Source organism: Diaporthe amygdali, assembly GCF_026229845.1.
Source record: "Diaporthe amygdali strain CAA958 chromosome Unknown NODE_53_length_281289_cov_64_976018, whole genome shotgun sequence".
In the NCBI taxonomy this organism is placed as follows: Eukaryota; Fungi; Ascomycota; class Sordariomycetes; order Diaporthales; family Diaporthaceae; genus Diaporthe; species Diaporthe amygdali.
This window is the reverse complement of record NW_026517073.1, coordinates 158,618-179,788: the sequence shown is the minus strand read 5'-3', so window position 1 is coordinate 179,788 and position 21,171 is coordinate 158,618. Positions and strand designations below refer to the sequence as shown.

The 21,171-nt window shown below is 53.2% G+C and overlaps 6 protein-coding genes across 6 annotated transcripts; 4 read left to right on the top strand and 2 right to left on the bottom strand.

Moving 5' to 3' along the window:
- Window positions 1–364: 364 nt before the first annotated feature.
- On the bottom strand, window positions 365–2,307 carry J7T55_014970 (fungal trichothecene efflux pump; the record flags this gene model as incomplete). Its single annotated transcript, XM_053135291.1, has 3 exons — window positions 365–828; window positions 879–1,586; window positions 1,641–2,307. The coding sequence occupies 3 exons, from the start codon at window positions 2,305–2,307 to the stop codon at window positions 365–367; spliced, it is 1,839 nt and encodes a 612-aa protein (XP_052987057.1).
- Window positions 2,308–5,477: 3,170 nt separating this feature from the next.
- Window positions 5,478–7,810, top strand: J7T55_014969 (uncharacterized protein; the record flags this gene model as incomplete). The annotated part of the gene is made up of 2 exons (XM_053135289.1): window positions 5,478–5,923; window positions 6,007–7,810. The coding sequence occupies 2 exons, from the start codon at window positions 5,478–5,480 to the stop codon at window positions 7,808–7,810; spliced, it is 2,250 nt and encodes a 749-aa protein (XP_052987056.1).
- A 798-nt stretch (window positions 7,811–8,608) lies between these two features.
- J7T55_014968 (lternative oxidase) lies at window positions 8,609–10,015 on the top strand (the record flags this gene model as incomplete). Its single annotated transcript, XM_053135288.1, has 1 exon — window positions 8,609–10,015. One exon carries the CDS (start codon window positions 8,609–8,611, stop codon window positions 10,013–10,015), a length of 1,407 nt encoding a protein of 468 aa, XP_052987055.1.
- Window positions 10,016–10,327: 312 nt separating this feature from the next.
- On the bottom strand, window positions 10,328–11,107 carry J7T55_014967 (Versicolorin reductase-like protein 3; the record flags this gene model as incomplete). Its single annotated transcript, XM_053135287.1, has 1 exon — window positions 10,328–11,107. The coding sequence occupies one exon, from the start codon at window positions 11,105–11,107 to the stop codon at window positions 10,328–10,330; it is 780 nt and encodes a 259-aa protein (XP_052987054.1).
- An 809-nt stretch (window positions 11,108–11,916) lies between these two features.
- J7T55_014966 (Cytochrome P450-like protein 60) lies at window positions 11,917–13,471 on the top strand (the record flags this gene model as incomplete). Its single annotated transcript, XM_053135286.1, has 5 exons — window positions 11,917–11,957; window positions 12,215–12,508; window positions 12,554–12,751; window positions 12,828–13,160; window positions 13,222–13,471. 5 exons carry the CDS (start codon window positions 11,917–11,919, stop codon window positions 13,469–13,471), a joined length of 1,116 nt encoding a protein of 371 aa, XP_052987053.1.
- Window positions 13,472–16,185: 2,714 nt separating this feature from the next.
- J7T55_014965 (uncharacterized protein) lies at window positions 16,186–20,632 on the top strand (the record flags this gene model as incomplete). Its single annotated transcript, XM_053135285.1, has 7 exons — window positions 16,186–16,211; window positions 16,536–16,783; window positions 17,128–17,188; window positions 17,380–17,710; window positions 17,802–17,964; window positions 18,017–18,373; window positions 18,441–20,632. 7 exons carry the CDS (start codon window positions 16,186–16,188, stop codon window positions 20,630–20,632), a joined length of 3,378 nt encoding a protein of 1,125 aa, XP_052987052.1.
- Window positions 20,633–21,171: the final 539 nt, after the last annotated feature.

Sequence of the window (21,171 nt, the reverse complement as noted above, 5' to 3'; positions counted from 1 at the left end):
CCGTGGTAATTTGGAGCAAAAGGTCTTCGCCTGCAGGTATAGTGAAGAAAGGATGTGTGTGGTTTAGCATGCAAAGTAGAACCATGTCTGATATTATTATTGAGCTGGAGGGAATATTAACTTTGTAATTTGCGTGCAGTTCGCAGGACTCAGGAGCCGTCAGGAATGACGGCGCCACTTGGCGGCATGCGTTCCAGCGGCTGTAGTGATGTCCGAAATATAGATCCTATAACAACATACCCAACTAGTAGATGCCACCTCAACAGGACTCATGGATGAGCAAAGATTGAGCTCGTCACTCTCTTCCACAGATACATTCTACACGAGATGCAGAACAAAAATTAGCGAGTCGCCTTCACTAGCGCTAAACCACAGCCTTTTCATTCTCCCTGGCAAGCACATTCGCACCCTTTGCGGTCTCCAAGGGATCGGTGTTGGCATCCCTCTTATGATAGAGCTGTCTGGACACGTGACCGGTTAGGTACTTGTCGAAGTCACGCATACACACGGATGCCGCGATGGCAAGCACTCCAATCGCGACGGCGAAGTAGTATACGTAAGAATAAGACTTCGAGTATGCGTCACTGACAGCGATGTTGGTAATGCGGAGGAGCTGCGGTGTCATGCCTTCGATGGCAGCAAGCGCAGTCTGGTTGGCGGCAGCAGCGGCCGTCATGAGGTTCTCGAGCTGGGACTCGGGCAGACCAGCTGCAAGAACGCGCCCGGGAACGATGGAGGCGAGGTAGCCAGGAACCTTGTTTGTGTAGACTGCAATAAAAGCAGCAGTGAAAATGGAGCCGAATATGGTTCGGGATGCAGAAATGACGGCTGAGATTTGTCAGCAACTGCTCTTCGTTCTTGAATAGACCACCACTTACAGAACGCAACACCAAGATCCTCATCCGCGACGACGTACTGGACAATGATTGCTGCAATGACTTCACCCCAGCCGATAGTCCAGCCAGCGAGGAAGGAGAAGGCAATCGCCATGGACTTGCGCTCGACAGTGATGCTAGCCATTGCGCCGAGGAAAGCCGTCATCCAGAGCGAAGAAACCAAAATCTGGTACCTGATGTGTCCAATCCATGACATGAGCGGGCCGAGAACGATAATACCTCCCCAAAGACCGAAAGCAGCTGTGGTCGAGAGCCATGCAGACTCTTGCCACGAGCTCACAGTCGAGCCAAAGATGTAGGTAACCTGCTGTGGCCACATGACAAAGAGTGCAATGTTGATGACACCGTATGTCCCTGAAATAATCTCCAAGCAGGTGAAGCCGCGCATGTCTCGGAAAAATCGCATGGGTACGATGGGTTGCTGAGGTGTGTGAAGAGTCTCGTGGAGGATGAAGGAGATGACGGCTACTGCGCCAGATATCAGCAGACCCAAGATCTTGGGAGATGACCATGGCTGAGCTGGACCACCCCACGAGATCCCAACCAGGAACAGGGCGAGACCCGCGATGAGCAGAAACACTCCAATCCAGTCGACCTTCTTCAGTTCCGCGACTTTGCTGGACTTCTTGCCGTGAAGCTGAGTGTACGAAGGTGGGTGGTAGAAGAAGAACCACAGAGCGGCGCCAGGAACTGCGGTTGTCAGTCATGAAGTGGTGCGCGCCTTTCGTGTTTGAGCCTGCTTACCCATGATGATAATGTAGACTACAAAGATCCACCTCCAGTTGGCTACTTGAACGAGCGCCAACCCGATGTACGCACCGAAACCGGTCGCGATGACGTTGGGAACGACGACAAGAGCGGTACCCAGGTACTTGTACCTGTTGCTCACCAGCTCACCAGCCAGCAGAGGATAGGCTGCAGGCACTCCGGAGGCGATACCCATGATGACTTCGGCACCGATCAAGGTCTCAATGGACTGGGCCGTTGCAGCCACGATGCCACCAATGATGGCAAGTACACATGACCCGAGTGCAAAGTTGCGGCGTCCGAACCGATCACTCAGTCGACCAAACAGCAGGAGTGCGATAGGCTGCGCTGCAGTCCATACCGTGCTGACAAGAGCTACATTGGTGCTGGGACCTATGTCTGGGTAAACGGCGGACATGAGGACAGCAGCGAGAGCCTGAAACTGGAAGTATGTTGCAACGACGACTATACCGGTGCCAACGAACGATCCCAAAATCCTCGGGCTCAGAAAGTAACCATCTTCAAGTTTGGAGACATCTGTTGCTAGAGCTTCAGATCTCAACCTGTATGCCTCATCGGAATCGATGGAGTCAAGAGACGACACATTCTGGCGAGGAGGCTTAGCCTCCGATCGGCTGGGTGGGAGAACGGTGGTATAGGCCATTCTCTGCGGCGCCTAGGAAAAATTGATGAAATCAAGAACAAGCGCAAGACCGCAGAAGTACTACAGAAGCAAAGATGAAGAGATGAAAGACGATAGCAACGCACCGACTGAGCTTCTAGGCCAGGACTTGGTCTTTATGAGAGAAAGATGCCTCCGGATCAACTTGACACTCGCAATTGCCGAAGGTTTTTCGTGCCGCAGATCCAGCCATCGCCTGTCCATGGAGGTGCGCCAATCTCTCACGAGTTCGCAGTAGCCCGCGACTCATATTCAGTATCCAGCACGTTTCCTACCAGTCGGTGCAAAACAACTGGATATTCCTCTCCCGCTATAGCCAAATTGGATCTCACATCAGAATACTGTGGATCCTTCCCGAGATTGTCTAGATCGATTATCTCAACCGGAAAGTATCGTCTCATCCTTACGCGATGTGCGCCATACAGACCAGTATCCATTGATGATAGTGGAGTCGCAACGGACATATACACTATCGCAGTTAGCTGGTGGCATGCGGATGCACCCTAACCTCCGCAAAAACGTCTGACGCTGCATAAATATGTCGCTTATGTGCAGTAGTTTACAAGTGCCGCGCCAGTCAGACCGATGTCGAATCCGAGCTTGGCTTCGTACTAGAATCAGTAATTTATCTGGTTATCGAATTTGCAGCCACGAAAATGATATAAGATTTGATTCTATCGATTTCTTTGTACACACAACCAATAAGTTGTAGCACGTCCTCTGCGGTTAATTAATAATTTGTTATCCAAAGTCGAAAGTTCTGGTTGTAAAGGGGCATATGGCCAGGCTCTTAATCAGTCTGACTGAGCGCTACCGGCATGGAGTTGTCAATGGGGAAACTTTTATTGTCGATCCCGCAGATAAGCGTGGACTATGCCAGTGAGGCCCTTAGGCAAGTTACAGGTGAATAACGGACAATATGTTGTGAGCGACACTCAGGTTTGCATACTCCCGCCACTTGGTGTTTGGCCTATGGGGATGCATCTAGTAAGAATGCATTTCGACAACACAGTCCACTTCTTCAGTCTCAAGGCACCGAGATACGTTGGTCTCGGTGGGATCCACACATATTGTTGACGAAGAAGGCCTTGAGTGTCGAATGTGACTAGGTAGAGTCACCAAGCGCTCTGTTGTATCCAGCATGCGGTCGCAGGAGTCAACATGTTGCAGGGAAGCCTGGCGCACACGCAGACACACCTATCACATAGATTCGATCACTATGAAAATATACACTTTTCTTTCATTCAAAACGTAGAATAAAAAGGTAGCTCTGTCTATATAATCTCTATACCAGACTTAGGCCCACCTCAGATTTCTGTTATTTATGTTATTAGAAGATCCTGTACTATCACAGGCCATTCTCAAGTTCCGCGGCATACCTTCTGATCGTTCCTGAGGCTGTGATTGGAAGCATGAACCATTCAGATGTAGGGCTAAAGGGGTGCCCAATCTCTTTCTCTAACAAGACTCCCAGATTGGAGAACGAAATTGGGCACTCTTTCTTAACGTTCCCGAACTATTCCATCACGAATTCTCGTTGTTGTCCCCCCACCCCCGGCTCCCCAATAAAAGCGAGGGGCGGGGTCACAAGTGAAACTATCAAAGTAGTCACGGAGTTGATAGCAACCTGGTACCTTCAAGACAAAATCATATGTTGGTGGAGGCATCCTATGTATGTCGCAGCCTTCGCTGGTTGGTGATAGATAGTGTCTACCAATTGACTGGGTAATTTACTCGGTTGACACAGCACTGTCCTAGTGTGCTGTTACTTGATTCGAAACTGGTTGTGGCGGCTCATGGCAGCCGTGACATGTGGATTTGATGTGCACACAGTGAGGTGTACCACAGATTCATCACGTAGACATTTTTGGAGTCAGAGTACGGTACATCATGGGGTCACATGTCATCTGGATATGCAGTGGCAATTGTGTCGAGTCTTGGGAGTAGTTTCGGATGTTACGACTTGGATCTTGAAATGCCAGAGAATTGTGGTCCATGAGCGACGGCAGTTCTATGGTCCGTCTGTGGTGTGGTCTGGCGTGGAGATGAATGTGCCGATACTGATGTCAGTATGTGTATGAATGTGTGTGTGTGTGTGTGTGTGTGTGTGTGTGTGTGTGTGTGTGTGTGTGTGTGTGTGTGTGTGATTGTGTATTTGTGTACATTTGGAGACTCGAGGCCCTGTAACAATCAATACACATGTGCATGATAATCACGTAGTTGCTGTACGCATTTGGAAAATGAAGCAGCCAAAATGGTCGCTGGCTGATCCCTGTCAGGGGCACTTTCCCCGTCTCGGTGTCCCTACCACCTTCCACCTGCCCACCTGCCCTCTCCGGGAGGACGGCAGACGCGCAGACGGGAAGGAACTAGCCCGGGGGGTTCCAGGGGGGCACTTTGGGGGATGCACTTGGGCCCTCCTGAGTGGCCAGAGTCGTTGGCCAGAGGCCGCTTGCCCCAAGACGGTGCTGCAGCTATCTTTTTTTACTTCCAGGATTTGAGGGATCAAGATACGGTACCACAGCAGACTACAGGTGTTCGTGCGAGCCTCTAACCTCTCAATCACCCAATTCAACAACCGACGCACCAGCACACAAACAGCCAAAAAGGAAGACAACTGATACAGACGGCGATCGTTTCCTTCTCTTGCTGGGCCTCACCTGCATCCGTTCGTTTCAACAAAAGTGGCCCTGCCCAGTCCCAATTTTCGTCCACTTACTTCTCTGGGGTCCTGCTTTTCTACTTTTTTTGGGTTCTTTGTTGGCAGCTCGTCGTCTCGCCTGCTCCTCCGCCTTCTTCTCTCAACCTGTCCCGACCTCGTCCTCCATCCAGCCAGAAACTCGTCTAGCATAAGTGCTCGGACTCGGATCTCGTCGTCACTCACCCGTCAATCAACGAACAAAGGCCAATTCGACCAACATCTCTCCCTTGCCTCCACTCCTGGTGGCTCCCTTCTTCTCGATCCGATAAGCTCGTCCGTCAAGCGAGATCAACCAAGAACAATACAGTGGGGCCATCTGCCGTGGCTGGAACGGTGGACCTGGACACGTGGAGTCTAGAAGGAAAAGAAGCACTGGAGACTCGGATAGGAGACCGCTACTGCATACTGCATACTGCACACTGCACACCTACCCCCAGGCCGCTCCTTTGCCATGAGAGAAGGCGACCATCTGCCATACGACGACAACAAAAACACCCACACCCACCACCGACGCCACTCCTCCAGAATAGCAGCAGCATCATCATCATCCAGTGCGCACGACGAACTCGACACTCCGCGCCACTCGTCCTTTCCCTCCCATCCCTCCCGGCCTCTGCCGTCCTTCCTCGTCAAGGCGTGCAGTAATATGCATCCGCCCTCCTTCAAGCAGCTACTCACAACATGCATTGTCCTCACAGTCTGTCTTTTCCTTTACAGCAGGCGACTATGGGCCATCCCAACATCACAAACCCATGACGAGTGGGCAAGACCTCCGCCTGCACCCCAGCAGGACCAACGGCCTAACGACCCTACCGTACCCGCACCCCCGGGCGGCGACAAGGTCGAACACCAGACTCCCTTCCAACAAATACCATACCACTGGAACGACTACCAGCCGTGAGCACCTCTCTCTCCCTGTCTACGTGGCCGAGGCAAAGGCCTGCCTGTCAAATTTCTAACCTCTGATAACCCGCCTTTAGTCTCCAAGCCTTCTTCCATGGTGTCCGCACCCTCGTAGACTACAAGAAATGGGTTCCTGAACAGCTCCAGGCGTCTCCAGACGTCAAGGTCGCCGACAAGATCCCCCTGCAGCCCGCAGTTTCGAACCCTTACGCCCACCTCGAAGGCATCGAGACCTGCTTCCTCGACAACGAGGGTACCGTGCCAGCTCCCGATACCTTTTTCTATCCCGGCATACCCGCAAACATGCCTGCTCCATACTTTGGCGGTTATGAAGAGCTAGGTCTGGCACACAATCAATGCTTCGAGCGTTTTGGCAGGCTCGGCCCATATGGTTACTCTTATTCCAAGGCCGAAGGGGGCTTCGGGATCGAGTCTGTTCCGTCTGGGGAGCAGGCGCTGGAGCAGATGATTCCCAAGGTCAACTACACCAACATCAAGTGGGACCAGGTGCAAAAGAGGTGTCTCGAGAAGAACCGGGAGCGCTTTGGCTTGGACAAAGACGCTGTGAACAAGCCAGATGGTGCGCTGTCGAGGCTGTGGTCCCAGGCCGAGAAGATTGCTGGCAAGAAGCCTCTGGCTCGTAATGCTCTCGTCCTGCGCGCGTGGACTGGCATCGATTGGTCGCCTATGCGCATCATCACCACCAGGTCTCTCATCAACGAGTTGTCCCTCAAGACGGGTGGTCAGTACGATATTCACATCCTGATGCACGTCACCGATGACTCGATCGATATCTCGAACCCGGAAACAGCGCGCAAGATGGTCCAAGAGAACATCCCCGAGGAGTTCTGGGACATCACCACCCCGTGGTCCGTTCCAGCAATGACCGAGTACTACCCTGGCTTCAATGATGATATGACCATTGAGAACGACAGCGGAAAGCCCCTGTATAGTGTCTACCGCATCCCGCATTTCGCGCTGCAATGGTTCGCCCAGCACCACCCCGACTACGAGTTTTTCTGGAACTGGGAGCTCGACCTGCGCTACACTGGCAACTACTTTGAGTTCTTTGACGCCGCTGCTAAGTGGTCCGACAAGCAGCCGCGCAAGTACCTGTGGGAGCGCAACGAGAGGTACTGGATCCCCGGCCTGCACGGAAGCTGGGAGGATTTCGTCAAGCACGTCGAGAAGGAGACCAAGGCCAGCAACTTCCCCAGCCCCTGGGGCCCCATCTTCAACGACGGTGTTGTGGACACATCGACATTCCCTCCTCACCCGATGGAGAAGGACAACTACGAGTGGGGTGTGGGCGAGCCGGCTGACCTCATTACGCTGAACCCGCTCTTTGACCCCGAGAAGAACGCGTGGTGCCTGCGCTTCGATATCACCGGCTACAACCAATCAGTCCCACCGCGCCGCACGTCCATCATCACAATCGGCCGCTTCTCGCGCCGTCTGCTGCAGGCCATGCACGAGGAGGCGTCTCGCAACAAGCACACCATGTTCCCCGAGATGTTCCCTGGATCAATCACGCTGCACCATGGCCTCAAGGGCGTGTACATTCCACACCCCGTGTACTTCGACCGCCGCTGGCCACTGGACAGGCTCGACTCGGTCTTCAACCGAGCAGAGACACCCGAGTCGAGCGTGTACTACTTCCCCTTTACCCCTGGCACGGGCGAGGCCAACTTCCTGACGGCGAGTTACTACTACAACACCGAGTTTGGCCCACCACTGTGGCACCGATGGCTCGGCCGCGAATCCGGCGGCGGAGGTGGCCCCGAATCGGAGAAGGAGACGGGGCGCATGTGTCTGAGAGGTTCATTGATCCATCCTGTGAAGCAGGACTTGGCGTCGGACAAGGCCATTGGGGCGACGTAATAATCTCCAGGTACAGAGCGGATCTTCGTGATGTATTTTGACTGGGCTCGATATCGAATAGAGCAATGCATGTTTATATGATGATGGCTGGCTGTCACGATAAGGGTTGGTGTTTTTGATTTAGAACTTTGCTGCGTCAATCGCGGCACCGGATACCTCATAGACTTGTAACGAATTGGCTGTTGTATATGGAACTTGACCAAGTGGCTGTTTTGGTGACAGTAAATGGACCGATGTGCCTCACAACCTCTTTTGGAGGGTTGGTAAGGGGTTGGCGATGGTTGTTGGGAGCCGTAAGTTCTGGTTCGAATGCGGTCTGGCTTTACACCATGCAGGATGTAAAGGTTTTTTGTGGGACACTGGTGGTCAACGGATTTTATATGGTACGGTATATGCTGTGGAACAAAGGGCAAAATCTATGCGGGTTCGAGATGTGACGGAGCGCATGCTCCGTCTTTCTGGTTCCCAATTTCGGAGGGGAGGGGACACCTGGGTAAATCGAGAGGGGGTGTGCCGCAATGCAGTTGAAGAACCGTAAATACGGCCAGCAGGTGTGGGGGACAGCTTTCCTCTTGGAATGATCTACTGTCTGCCATCGCAATCAATGGTGACGCTCATCATGCCCTAGATCGATCATTGTCGTCAATTCCAAAGCGAGCCGAACATGAGAGATGAAGGGCTGACTCAGGGGCGGCTTCAACCACAGCACAGAAGAAACTAGGTGGCGTGACTGTGGCTGATGCTATAACTATATCGCCAGAGAGGACGTCCTTCTTCGTCCTCACACTCGATCAAGCCATGTTCACGTCACTCTCACGACAAGGCAAGGTCCTCCTGCTGGTCTGCACCATCAGCCTCGTCACCATCTGGACGTGCCGCCTCCCACAACTCTGCATCTTCGACCAACGCCCCCATGCGACAGCCGCCATCACCTCATGCCCCAGCTCACATGCTCACCATGAACAAAGTGGCAGCAGCGTCGACGCCGACCTCTCCGCCCCAGACGCTCCCTTTGTCTCTTGGCCGCTGGCCCGCGTCTGCAGCGAGAACAAGAGGTGGACTCCAGGATTGGTTTTCATCTGCGACAACAACTCGGGCGGCATCGGCAACATACGAAACTTCATCCTGACCTGTCTGCGCTATGCTATCGAGTCCGGTGCTACCGGACTCACGTTGCCGACCATCCAGACTCGCAGCGAGGCTAAGCTTGCTGACCTGTTCGTCGGCAAGAAGCTGCCGTTCGCCTACTTCTTCGACGAGGCGCACTTCCGCGCCGGCCTCAGCGAAGCCTGCCCGCAGATCACCATCTACGGCGGCGGCCTCGGCGACGTCCCTGGTCTGGACGCCGAGGAGCTCAGCACGGGCCGCGTCAAGCCCGAGCAGATCACGCCGAACCACTTCGGGCGCAGGGGCGGCTGCGACGCGCGGGACCTGAACCGGCACGGCGGGCTGTTCGGGGAGCGTTTCCACGTCTTCCTGAGGGAGCGACAGGAGCAGCTGGGCCTGGGGCCCGTCAGCGCCTCGAGCCCGAAGCTGGTGCGGATGAACTGGGGCGTGCAGTGGAACTGGCCCGTGATGCAGGACGGGCCCGAGTTCACAGCGTCGTTCGGGGGCCTTCTGCGGTTCCGGGACGACATACTCGCCCTGGGCGGGAGGACCGCCGACGCGATGGACAAGCTGGCGGCCGGCCGCGGCTTCGTCGGCATCCACCTCCGCACCGAGAGCGACGCACTGGGCGCGTGGCCGACGTTCGAGAACCAGACGGCGGCGTACCTCGCCAAGATAGCCGGCCTCGACCCTCCGCTGCCGGAGTATGCGTACCTCGCGACGGGGAACGCCACTGAGGCCGCGAGGCTCGCGGCGCTGGCCGCGGCGCAGCAGGGTCTGCGCGTCGTCACCAAGCACGAGCTGCTCCGCCTCGCCGACGACGGCGACGAACTTCTGCGGCAGCTCGATGCGCTCAGCTGGGACCAGCAGGCACTCGTTGACTTTGTGGTGCTGCTGCGGTGCGGCTACTTCCTGGGCGTGAGTCCCAGCTCCTTCAGCATGAACGTCGCGCTCAAAAGACACCTGCGGGCAGACGGGTTGTACACGCGGCCATGGAGGATAGGCAGCAGTGAGGGTGACGGGAGGAGCTGGCTTATTGGAAAGTATGATAATTACTGGGAGGATTGGCTTTTTATGTATGACTCGCTGTGGCCTTGACGGGTCTGAGCTTGATGGCTTTGATATGGCAATGCTTCTTCTTGTAGAAATTCAATGCTTCGGTAAAGCTATTTAAGATTCACCTTGTACCTGGATGAAAAGCTTTGACCCAGTCATTTTTTCAGGCCTTGCATGTATATAAAATCATGAGCAGTGGTTTCAAAATGTGTCAATAGAGCACTTGTGTATCTGCTTTAGTATGTGACCACAGCAGGAAATGATACTTGATAATCGCGGGATCCCGCTAGAAAAAGATCATACCACTCCGCAAAAGGACGGAGGCTTTCCGCGTTTCTCTGCTGGAATCCCGTCTCACAACATATGTAAACCTCCGCTCACATTCACAGTATCACCATTGATCCAACTCGCCTCCTCCTCGCACAGCATCGCAACGGCCCACGCCACCTCAGCCGCCTGCGTAAACCGCGGAGCAACGGGCGTCGTCTTTGTGAATTCTGCCAGCGCCCGCTTAAGTTCCTCAGGAGCCCTATCTATCGCAGGGCCACCCACAGGGCCCGGTGCAACAGCATTAACAGTGCACCCGTACTCGCGCGGCAGCTCGCGAGCCCAGCACCTGGTCATCGATTCCAGCGCGCCCTTGCTGCCGCCGTAGAGCGTCCACTCTGGCCGCGGGTCGCGCGCCGTGGGGCTCACGATGTTGACGATCCGGGAGCGGCCCCGGGACAGGTGCGGGAGGGCGGCCTGCGTCAGGAGCATGGGACCACGGGCGTTGAGGTTGAAGATGGCGGCCCAGCGCTCGGCGGTGATGTCCCCCAGCTTCATCTGGTCGCTCACGCCAGCGTTGTTGACCACGATGTCGATGCGGCCGAACTTGGACACGGCTGCCCTGACGAGTGCTGCCGGCCCGTCGACGGTCGACATGTCGGCCTCGACGGCGATGGCCTCCGTGGGTAATGAGTTGCGGACTGCCTCTGCACTTGGTAATTCTGAAGGGTATGGGTAGTTCAGCACGAGGACTGCTCCGCGTGATGAAAGCTCCCTGGCTATGGCTGCGCCGATGCCTTGGCTCGATCCGCTCACGAGAGCCACGCGACCTTCTAGGCTTAGAGCTGCTGATGCCTTGGTGGCCATGTTGATTGAGTTTACACATCAATAGGTCCTGCTGATGGTAGTTAGCAATGATATACACTGATACCAACACTGCCTTGAGTTATGTTCGTAACCAACAGGTGTGCCGCATACAGGAGCTCACCCACTTTCCGTAATGCATGGAAATCACTATGCGGGAGGCAGCACGTATAAACCGGACTTACGGAAATACCAGCCCACTCTCCGCATGTAACGCGTGTACTTAGTTGCAGAAGGGCCGGTGGTTTTTCCAACGAAAGTAGTTCCACAGCAGGTGTGTAGTGTGTTTAGTTACAGAGCTTTTTGGGAGATGTCAGTGGATCAGGCGTGCAAAGGGATTTGTCTTTGTTGCGACTTCGCCATAGATAGGCCCTATCATAACACTATGCGACCTGCTGCATTGTAGATATCGGATTTCGAAAGCTAAGACGCAGAATTTGACCATTGGATCCCTGGCCTGTTTTCTACCAGTTTCAAGCACGAAGGTCCCGTCAAAATACGTGCGACTATCTTGCTGGGGTCCCCGCGCGACCTAGTCAGAGGACCTGAGGGGAGGGTGGGGACCGCAGGAGCTACGTATCTAGGTTCTGGCTTGTCTTAATGTATCTACGAGTTTCCGCCTACAAGTAGGCATTGTCGTTATACGTAGAAATGCAGATGAAGCCAATGTCCCGGTGGGGCCGGCCCATTCCAGGTTCTCGCCCTCCTTGTCTTCCTGTATACAATTACACGATGGCATGTGCTGCACAGGGCATGGTGTCGATCTGACTGTGATTGTTCCATTCAACTTCTTCATCATATCAGCCCATAAAATGCTTACATCCTCAAGCCTCTTGCAATCAACGGGAGGGAAGTGGCTGCGTCTGGTTGCCGGACTGCTAGCTGTGACTTTGTTTCTGATTCTGCGTCGTCTTGTTCGAGACTATCAATATGAGAAGAAGTATAGGTTTCCTCCCATCGTGCCGGGTCTGCCACTCGTCGGAAACTCATTCCAGTTGCCCAACCGTCCGGGCCTGCAAGGCCCTTACCTAGCAAGCCTGGCTGAGAGATATGGAGAAATGTGACGATCACTTTTCCCTCTGAAGAGAAGAAGTGCTGATATTGGCAAAGGTTCACCATCAAGGTCGGGGGCACCTACTGGGTTGTCCTCAACTCGAGAAGGACAGTCCTGGAGCTTCTCGAGAAGCGCTCAATGAAGTACTCATCCCGCATGCAATTCCCAATGGCCAACGACCTCGTCTCAAGAGGTAACCGCTTGTTGCTGATGCCATACGGTGACTTGTGGAGACGCGAGCGCAAGATGATGCACCAGATTCTCAACTCAAGTCAGCTGAAGAACTTTGAGTACTTTCAGGACGCTGGATCTAAACTGCTCATGGTGGACTACTCCAGAGAACCCGAGAAGTGGCACGTGGCGAACAGCTGATTCGCCAACTCAATCATTATGAGCTTTCTATTCGGCAAGCCGTCTGAGTTGAACGACCCGCGAACAGCAGAGCTACTGAAGACGAGTGAGGATTTTGTCAAGTACCTGGCTCCTGGTACCACTCTCGTTGACGCCTTTCCCTTTTTGACGAAGATCAACTTCCTCAAGGTGTGGCAGCCCTGGAGGTGGAAAGCGGACTCTTTGTACAAAGAATGCATCCGGTAGGTTGCCTTCGTCCCGTGGACACTTACACGTCGCCCATCAGAACTCAGGCTGATGGTCCCTTAGAATTTACAGCGCCCAACTCAACGAGCTCGAACAGCGCCGGCGGGAGGGCACCGACAAGCCCTGCTTCGCCTCGGAACTGCTCGATTCGGGTGCCAAGGCTGAATTCACCCGTGATCAGCTTCTCTACATTCTTGGGACTTTGATGGAGGCTGGGTCTGACACCACGCGCATGACCATGAACCAAGTGATTGCTGGCGCGGCCCTGTTCCCAGATTGGGTGGAAAGGGCACGAAAGGAATTAGACGCGGTGTGTGGACCCAGTGCGGAGAGACTACCGAATTTTGGTGACTTGGACAGCCTGCCTTTGATCAAGGCGGCAGTGAAGGAGTCATTGCGATGGAAGTATGTCACAACCCAAATCTCTTGGAATGTTTTCCTCTTTGCCTTCTCACAGACCCGTTAGGCCTAGCATTGCCGAGACCGGAATTCCTCACGCGATAACTGAAGACGACGAGTTTGAGGGCTATCACATTCCGGCTGGCACGGTGGTGACTTATAACAATTGGGGAATCGCCAATGATCCCGTCGAGTATGATCAGCCCGAGAGATTCTGGCCCGAGAGGTTTCTGGACGAGGACATAGACAAGTTCTTGAAAGGCCATTTGGGATTCGGAGCAGGTGAGGCCGACCCTTCTCCCCAGGCTTTCAACTGAGCCGTGCACGTGTGAATCCAGCGCTGACAAACATCCGTGCTAAGGTCGTCGCGCTTGTGTCGCCTATAACGTTGCAGCCAAAAGTTTGCTCATCGCCGTGTCACGTCTGGTGTACTGCTTTGACTGCATACAGATTGACGAGGAACCCATCGACACAAGTGCCCCGTTGGTGGGTACAACGGGAGTTGCACCTTTCAAAGCAAGGCTCCAGATCAGGAGCAGGGCCCATCAAGATCTGATTCGGAAGGTGTACTCATCCGTGGTCACCAGTGGCTATAAATGATCATTCTTTGCGTGAGTATTTGCGAATTATTGTTGGTATGTTCATCCTATCTGCCTTGCGGATGTAGATTTATATGAGAAGTCTCGAGGAACTCTCCGAAATCAACTTGCTCAAGTATTCGTCGTGGTTTACTCCGTACTAATTCCCTTTGCCGCAGCCAAAACGTTCGCCATTAACACCAAGCACAAAACTTCAACTAAAGTTTTCCTTTTCATGGATTGCTCATTAGCAATTGCTAGGCCGAGCAGGTCGAGGTGGTCTTGTTGCTCCATTCTTTCGGTCTTCCTCACTAGGCTCCTCAGGCTCGGCTGGTTCTTCGCACTCTCGTGGCCGTATGTTGCGGGCTTGGACCGTCGTCAAGCCCTCGGCTGTTCTGGTATCGACTTGTTCTCGCGACTGGAGACTGCTTGGGAGCCTAAAGGGGATGCTTAAAGCCACACTCTCAGAGAGGAGCATGGTGGTGAAGACGAACGATGAGATTCTCATTGTTGAGGGAAGATGAATATTTGGTGACTAAAGTGCTGGAGTCCGCGTGAACGAGGATGGGGTTCTGTTTGGCCAAATATTGTATTCAAAGACTACGTGGGAATAATCAATGATTCAGACGCCCATGAATTCGCGGTCCGCGTATTATATAGAAATGCCATGGATGATGAAACAAGAGCCAAGGGATCTGATCGATGACTGACTGGAACTCAGACCTGCTCGGACCAGACCGAGGAGTTCCTGAGTCGTGCGAACAAGGCACAGCCCTATGGAAATTTATGCGATAGATGCTATTAGCACCTTTTTATAGTTTGTCTGGCATCATTTGGCGGCCGGCAGTGGGTGCTCGTTGAACTCATCCAAATCATATCTGGACGTGTGACTGTGACAGAGATTAGAGTTGGTTGGCCATGGTTTGCATCATTGAAGCTCTCCCCGTCGTATAGTCTCGGTAACTGCGGACTACCAAGTTGGGCTTCGAAACTTCGGCTGATTGACAGGCCCGGAGAGACTTAGGTTTCAATTTCGATTACCAAATTTTCTTGGCTGGGAACTTGTATCACCGCGGGAGTGCAACAGAGATCTATCTCCAGTGTCAATTGCTCAGTGATGCTCTGCGAAGGCCGTCACATAGGGTCAGAAATGAAACGGACAGAGGCTGATTGTTCTCTAAGCCTTGCTCAATTCCAAACTTGAAATTCTCGGTTGCGGTTACTTTTGCAGCCAAAAAGTGGGTTCGTACCCACTCCTGAGACGACAATCAAGACCTAAGTTTAGAGTCTCGTTCAATGTTACTATCTCAAAATCTGCTCTCATCTTGAATCAAAGCAGCTATGCTGCGCTCATGTCTAGGCTTTCCCCATGCCACCTTCTCTTACTTGTATTCGCATTTCAAGCGATTGTCTTTGTTTCCCACTCCCCTCTTTCCCTCCGCCTCCCCCAAAATTTGGAGTGATGCAAAGTTACCCCGCGGAAGTATTCCATCGTTCTCGATCATGCAAGGTAATGTCAACAGCACGTTTTTGGCATATGGGAACTTAATACGTTGACGAAAGTACAAGCGTCTGAAAGAGGATACTTTGATGATTTTGTGTGGAAATTGTATGAGATCAACATGTTACCTTATGCTCTCCGGAAGCTGCCCCCCCCCCCCCTTTCAGACAAGGTAGCCAAATACTTTTCCCTTCATCAGAGAGCAGGTAAATGAACGGCGGCTGATGAAAGAGAGGCGGGAATATAGCCTTGCTCAGAATCGCACTGAGCACGCTGAAGAGATCATACACACAAGAACTATAACATTGAAGTTTTATCTGCACCACGGCTCGATAAGCGCCGACAGTTGAAAACTCTGCTGGTACTAGAATCCGCTGCACATTGCCTACTGCCTGTCATATATTCCGAGCTGGGACTGATTATGTGGAGTGAGAAAACTTGATCTGACTCCTTAAATTCGACTGCCACCTGCCAAGTATTCGGGTGCTCGTGTCGCACTTGGTGCTTGAGTGATTGTCTTCTTTCGCCTTTGCCTCTTCCTAGAATCAATTATAGGATGACTCGATAGTTACGTGGAAGTCAACCGGCCTACCCAAGAACGCTCGTAATTTCCTCGTGAGAATGTATCTCGAGCGCCCTCTCAAACAGGCTAGCGGTACCAAATCGACACCACATACCCGGTGGAGGTGGAGTCGCATGTGCGGCTTACTACAGGAACTAATACATTTAAACAGGGGTCCTATAGGCTGTAGAGTTTATGCAAGGAGAACCTGATGATCAGTCCCCACCCTCGGGGAGAGAACTGGCGCAATCAGATGCATTCCAATACGCCTGTGCACGTGTACTATACGAGAAATGTCCACCTGTTTGAATGCAAAATGGCCATATCCTCCCGTACGGAGATGGAGTGATTCCCTGCTAGTTTTCGTCAGAGAACACGCTATCAGTTGAGATGCGAAACGCAAAGAGTGCTGTATGGTGGAAGGACGGGATTGTCTCTCTCTCTCTCCACAGTCATTTGTGATGAGATTGAGCACTGCTTTTCGGAGAACGGAGTCAATTCCTGACATCTGGCCACCGCGCTCGTATTTGGGACCGCGGGAGCAACGCGGAAGCGACCAGTAGTTCCTTTTTGAAGCATGACGACACAATTTGCTGCGGTGCAACTTACGGTCACAGTCAAATGTATCTCCCGAAGACTACGTAGTAGACCCCGTGGGGAAGGCAGCCATGGTGGGGAAATAAGGCCCAGAATGGAACCCTGGCCCGGGGACCTTGACTTGACTCGGCGCATGGCAACAGGGCCCGACCGGAAAACCCGGTGTCCATCGCCCAGCTTTGTGACCTCGGGATGATCTGGGCGGAGTTCTACGTGCCAAGTGACCGCTTTAGCCCCGGCACTACTCCCCATGCACCGAAAGCTCCCGGAAAAGCCAATGAGAGGCCGGTGTTCATCCCTTCCAGTGCATGCTCTCGGACGGGAAGCATGTTTGTTGCCCCAGGCCCCAGATCCCAGATCGAATACTACCATATGTATACGTCCCCTCGGTGTAATGTTGTGCAATGCAAGGACACCCATACGGCAAGGGATAGCCACCGGCTTGTAACCGTCCAGGCACTCTCAGCAGTGTGGAGCAATAAGTTCTGGGCCTTCTTTCGGATGCTATTGCAACGAGGAAGCCTCGCCTCCTCAACGTGACCTCGATCCCTCACTCGTGTGACGAAAGCTCACCGCTGTCGTGCTCTGGGCTAATTACTACTTTCCCCACACGCGGCGTCCCGGGCGGACACCAGCCAGTATGGGGAGAAGCGCTCCAATTTCACGTGCATAATAGTGGGAGATTATAAGATGATGAAGTCGCTTTCATTCTTTTGCCCCCCTCGTTCTCAACAGGCTCGCTCGTCTGCTGCCCCTCGTCGACCTGCTCGACAAGTGATTCAGACTCGACACGATGGTACGATCTGTTCTACTGGAGAGTCTTTTGGCTCTCGCCGTGTCCGCGGTGGTGACAGTTCCATACGTCACTGCTCAAGCAGGCGACTTCAGCAATCCGGGCAATTTGTATCGCCCGAGATTTCGCTACTGGCAAGTTCTCATCCCTCCTTCTCTTTGTGTATGATGCCCACTCACTGACCTTCAACACAGGCTACCGGATGCATCTGTATCAGCAGACATTGTAGCTAAGGATATATCCTCCCTGGCTAGCGTTGGCGCCGGCGGGATAGAATTCCTGCCCTTCTATTTTTACGGGCTCGTGTATGCACAGCTAATTCCGGTGCCTGACGGCCCCATTGAGCCACCTACCGACTGGTCCATCTACGGTTTTGGTGACACAGCATTCAATGAACTGTTCAAGGAAACGCTGCAGGCGATCAAGGCCGAGGGTAACGGCTTCAACATAGACTTCGCTCTGGGCCCAAACCAAGGCGCTGGTGTGCCCAGCGAGCCTGGGACGGAAGGTCTTTCATACGAAATTGTAAGTTTTGCCTCCTTTACGACCCTAGACTCCCATAGCCCCCATTGCTAGATGCCAAAGGTGGATGCGGTACGTGTCTCACATTCTTTAGGCCCCGGGCAATGCGACTGTGACGGCAGGCCAGACATTTTCTGGTCCAGTGCCGCCTCCATACCTGCCAGCAGTCCTTCAGGGCGGTCTCGGATTTCAAGGGGAGCTCGAGCAATTTGGTCAGGCGAACCTCACCGCTGTATTTGCATTGAAGGTCACTGGACGTACGTATATCCCTGAAACGCGTCCGTGGTCCAATTCACTCACCGATGACAGAAACAAGCCGTTCTGTCTCCACATTTTCGGCTGGCGATGTGTCAGTCCCAGTCTTCGTTCTGGACGAAGACTCCTACATTGACCTCACACCAAATGTGTCAGCAGATGGACAGCTGCAATGGACCCCTCCGACCAGCGGCGGCAACTCAACTTGGAAGCTTTTCAGTTACTGGTCTCGATACACGAATCAACGGGCCTGTCGCGGAGGGCTCAATGCCACGACAGTGATTGGAAATGGCTCTTGGACCGTCGACCATTTCAGCACCGCTGGAGCGGTCAAAGTCACCGACTTCTGGGATCAGCAGATCTTGACCGACGCGGAGACAGCCGAGTTGCTAGCAGATGTTGGCAAATACTGTATGATGACCCTGAACACCACTCGTCCAATTTACAAATGTTTCGAAACTGACTCGGTGTCAAATAGCCTGGGAAGACAGCATGGAAATTCTAGCAGCTATGTACTGGACGCCAGACTTTATCTCACGGTTCGAGAAAGAGATGGGCTATAGCATCGTGAAATATCTGCCTTTGCTTTACAACCCCTCAAACACCTGGAACGGCGGCATCCTCGCTTACCCAGAGCTCTACCAGTATGGCGAGTACACCAAAGACAACACGAGCGTTCATGATCTGGATTACCGTACCGTCTTGACCTCGGGATATCAAGATTACATCGATCATTTCGAGGAATGGTCCCTTGCGCGTGGTGTTGAGTACTCCGACCAACCCGCGTACAATCTCCCACTGGAAATGCTCCGCGTCATTCCATCGGTTGACGCTCCAGAATGCGAATCGCTAGGATTTGAGGACAGTGTGACTTCCTATCGCCAATTCTCCGGCCCTGCTCATCTTGCAGGGCGCAATGTTATATCGAGCGAGATGGGTGCCGTGTCCGGGCCAGCGTTCAACTTGACCATTCCACAGTTCCTGTACCATGGCAAGGCAGGCCTTGCTGGCGGCATCACGCAGCACGTTCTTCACGGCGCTCCTTATTCCGGGAACTACCCGAACACAACTTGGCCGGGGTATACGACTTTTTACTACCTCTACAGCGAGATGTGGACACCGAATCTGCCAACGTACGGATCAGGTCACCTGAAGGACACACTGGACTGGTTCGGCAGAAACCAATGGGTGCTCCAACAGGGTGTTCCCAAGATCGATCTAGCCCTATATTACTACGCAGCTCCATGGGCACCCGGTGGTGAAGACGCCCTTGGTGGTGTGAATGGGCTAGGATCACTGGGATACACGTATGACTATCTCGGCCCACAGAATCTGCTCCTCCCACAAGCTACGGTCCAAGATGGAGTTTTGGCTGCGGACGGGCCTTCGTATAAAGCGCTCGTTTTCTCTGGTCAGGAGATCATCACAGTGGAAGCAGCTCAGGCAGTCCTTGGCTTCGCCCAGGCAGGACTTCCCATCATCGTCGTTGGCGATGCTTCGGCGCTCCCCAGTCAGACGTACCCCTCTGCCGATGAGGACCAACTTGCTAATATTACATCTCAATTGGCTCAAAGTTCAGCGGTTCACTTCGTGGCCTCTGTCAATGAGATATCTGGAGCTCTTTCGGAGTTGACAATTGCGCCCCGTGTGGGCCTGAACTGCACCTCAAATCCCGTTTATCCGGTCGTCCGAAGTGATGTTAACAGCAGCACTGAATACGTCTATCTATATAACGACCAATATATCTCGGTCGACTGCAGTGTCTCCTTCACTTCGTCTGGGAACGACGCCACCCCATTCATGTACAATGCGTTCGCCGGAACACAGGAAGAGCTTGTCGAGTACACGACTGATGGGTCGGTGTACACTCTCCCAGTCAACTTGGCAGCGAATGAGACGACTATTCTGGTTTTCAAGTCGGGCTCAAATGCCAACAACACCAGCAGGCCTTTCGTCACATCCTCAAGTGAGAACGTCGCCTCCGTCAAGCGTAGCAACTCCAGCGACACCTCTGTTCTTGCAACAGTCAGCAGCTCTGGCTCAGCCAGCCTCACCTTCGATTCCGGCAAGACAACAACGTTTGACGTGGCCCTCCCCGCGACCACTGACCTGCCGACTTGGGATATCGAGATCGAAGACTGGCACGCCCCAGAGGATCGCTTTAACGTCGAGGCTGGCACAGCTATCACGCTGCACAACTTCACCAACCAGGCTCTCGTTCCCTGGACGCAGCTTGGTGCCGGGTTCGAGAGCGTGAGCGGCGTGGGACGCTACACCACACGCTTTACCGTGCCGTCTCTACCGAGCAGTAACTCCTCAACTAGCGGCCCATCTACTCGCATCGGAGCCTTACTCTCTCTCGGGCCCGTGGTCAACACCATTCGCGCAAGTCTAGATGGCGTTCAGCTCGCCCCAATTGACCCAGCACGGCCAGTCGTGGATATCTCGAGCTACGTGGCGGAGGGCCAAGAGCACGAGCTTGTAGTTGAGGTGACTACGACACTGTTCAACAGAATCAAGAGCGAAGCGGATTTGGTCCAGGTCTGGGGACAGGTTGCGTCGGCTCAGCAGTCCAAGTATGCACAACAAGGACCTTACGAGTATGGGCTCTTGGGGCCGGTTACACTGGAGTGGGTTGCTGTTGCTGAGATTGATGCCAGTAGCTTGTAATCATGAGTTGAAACATTTGTTGTACATAATGTTATTGGAGACAATGAAATCATACTTGAGAACTAAGTATTCTCACAATATGCCCTTGACCTGTCTATGCATGCAACTTGACAGTAAGATGAATCTATTCAATCCAGAAATAGATAGGATAAATTATTTACTGCGCTCTTACTGAGGTAGCATTTATCATACAAGCCATATATGCTTGATTGAAGTGGGAATGGTCGCTTTTAGAGAACCCAGCGTCTTCCAATTATGACGCATTGATACATGGGGCCCGGTGGCGGCTCATCTCCTTATATGCCACTCTCGCCGGACCTCGTGCTATATCTCATTCCAATGTCAGTTCTATGAAGTAAATAGGTGACAACACCGGACTCGGACCAACCGATTGGACGCTGGAGACAAATTATATACAATGCTTTCTGCATGAGCTGTTCTTTCTGGGCCCTGTAATCTCATATGATCGTGGTGTATCAAACTGCTCGGCCCACTGTATAGTGATCATGCGGACTGAACTCATGTGGCTGATAACACAT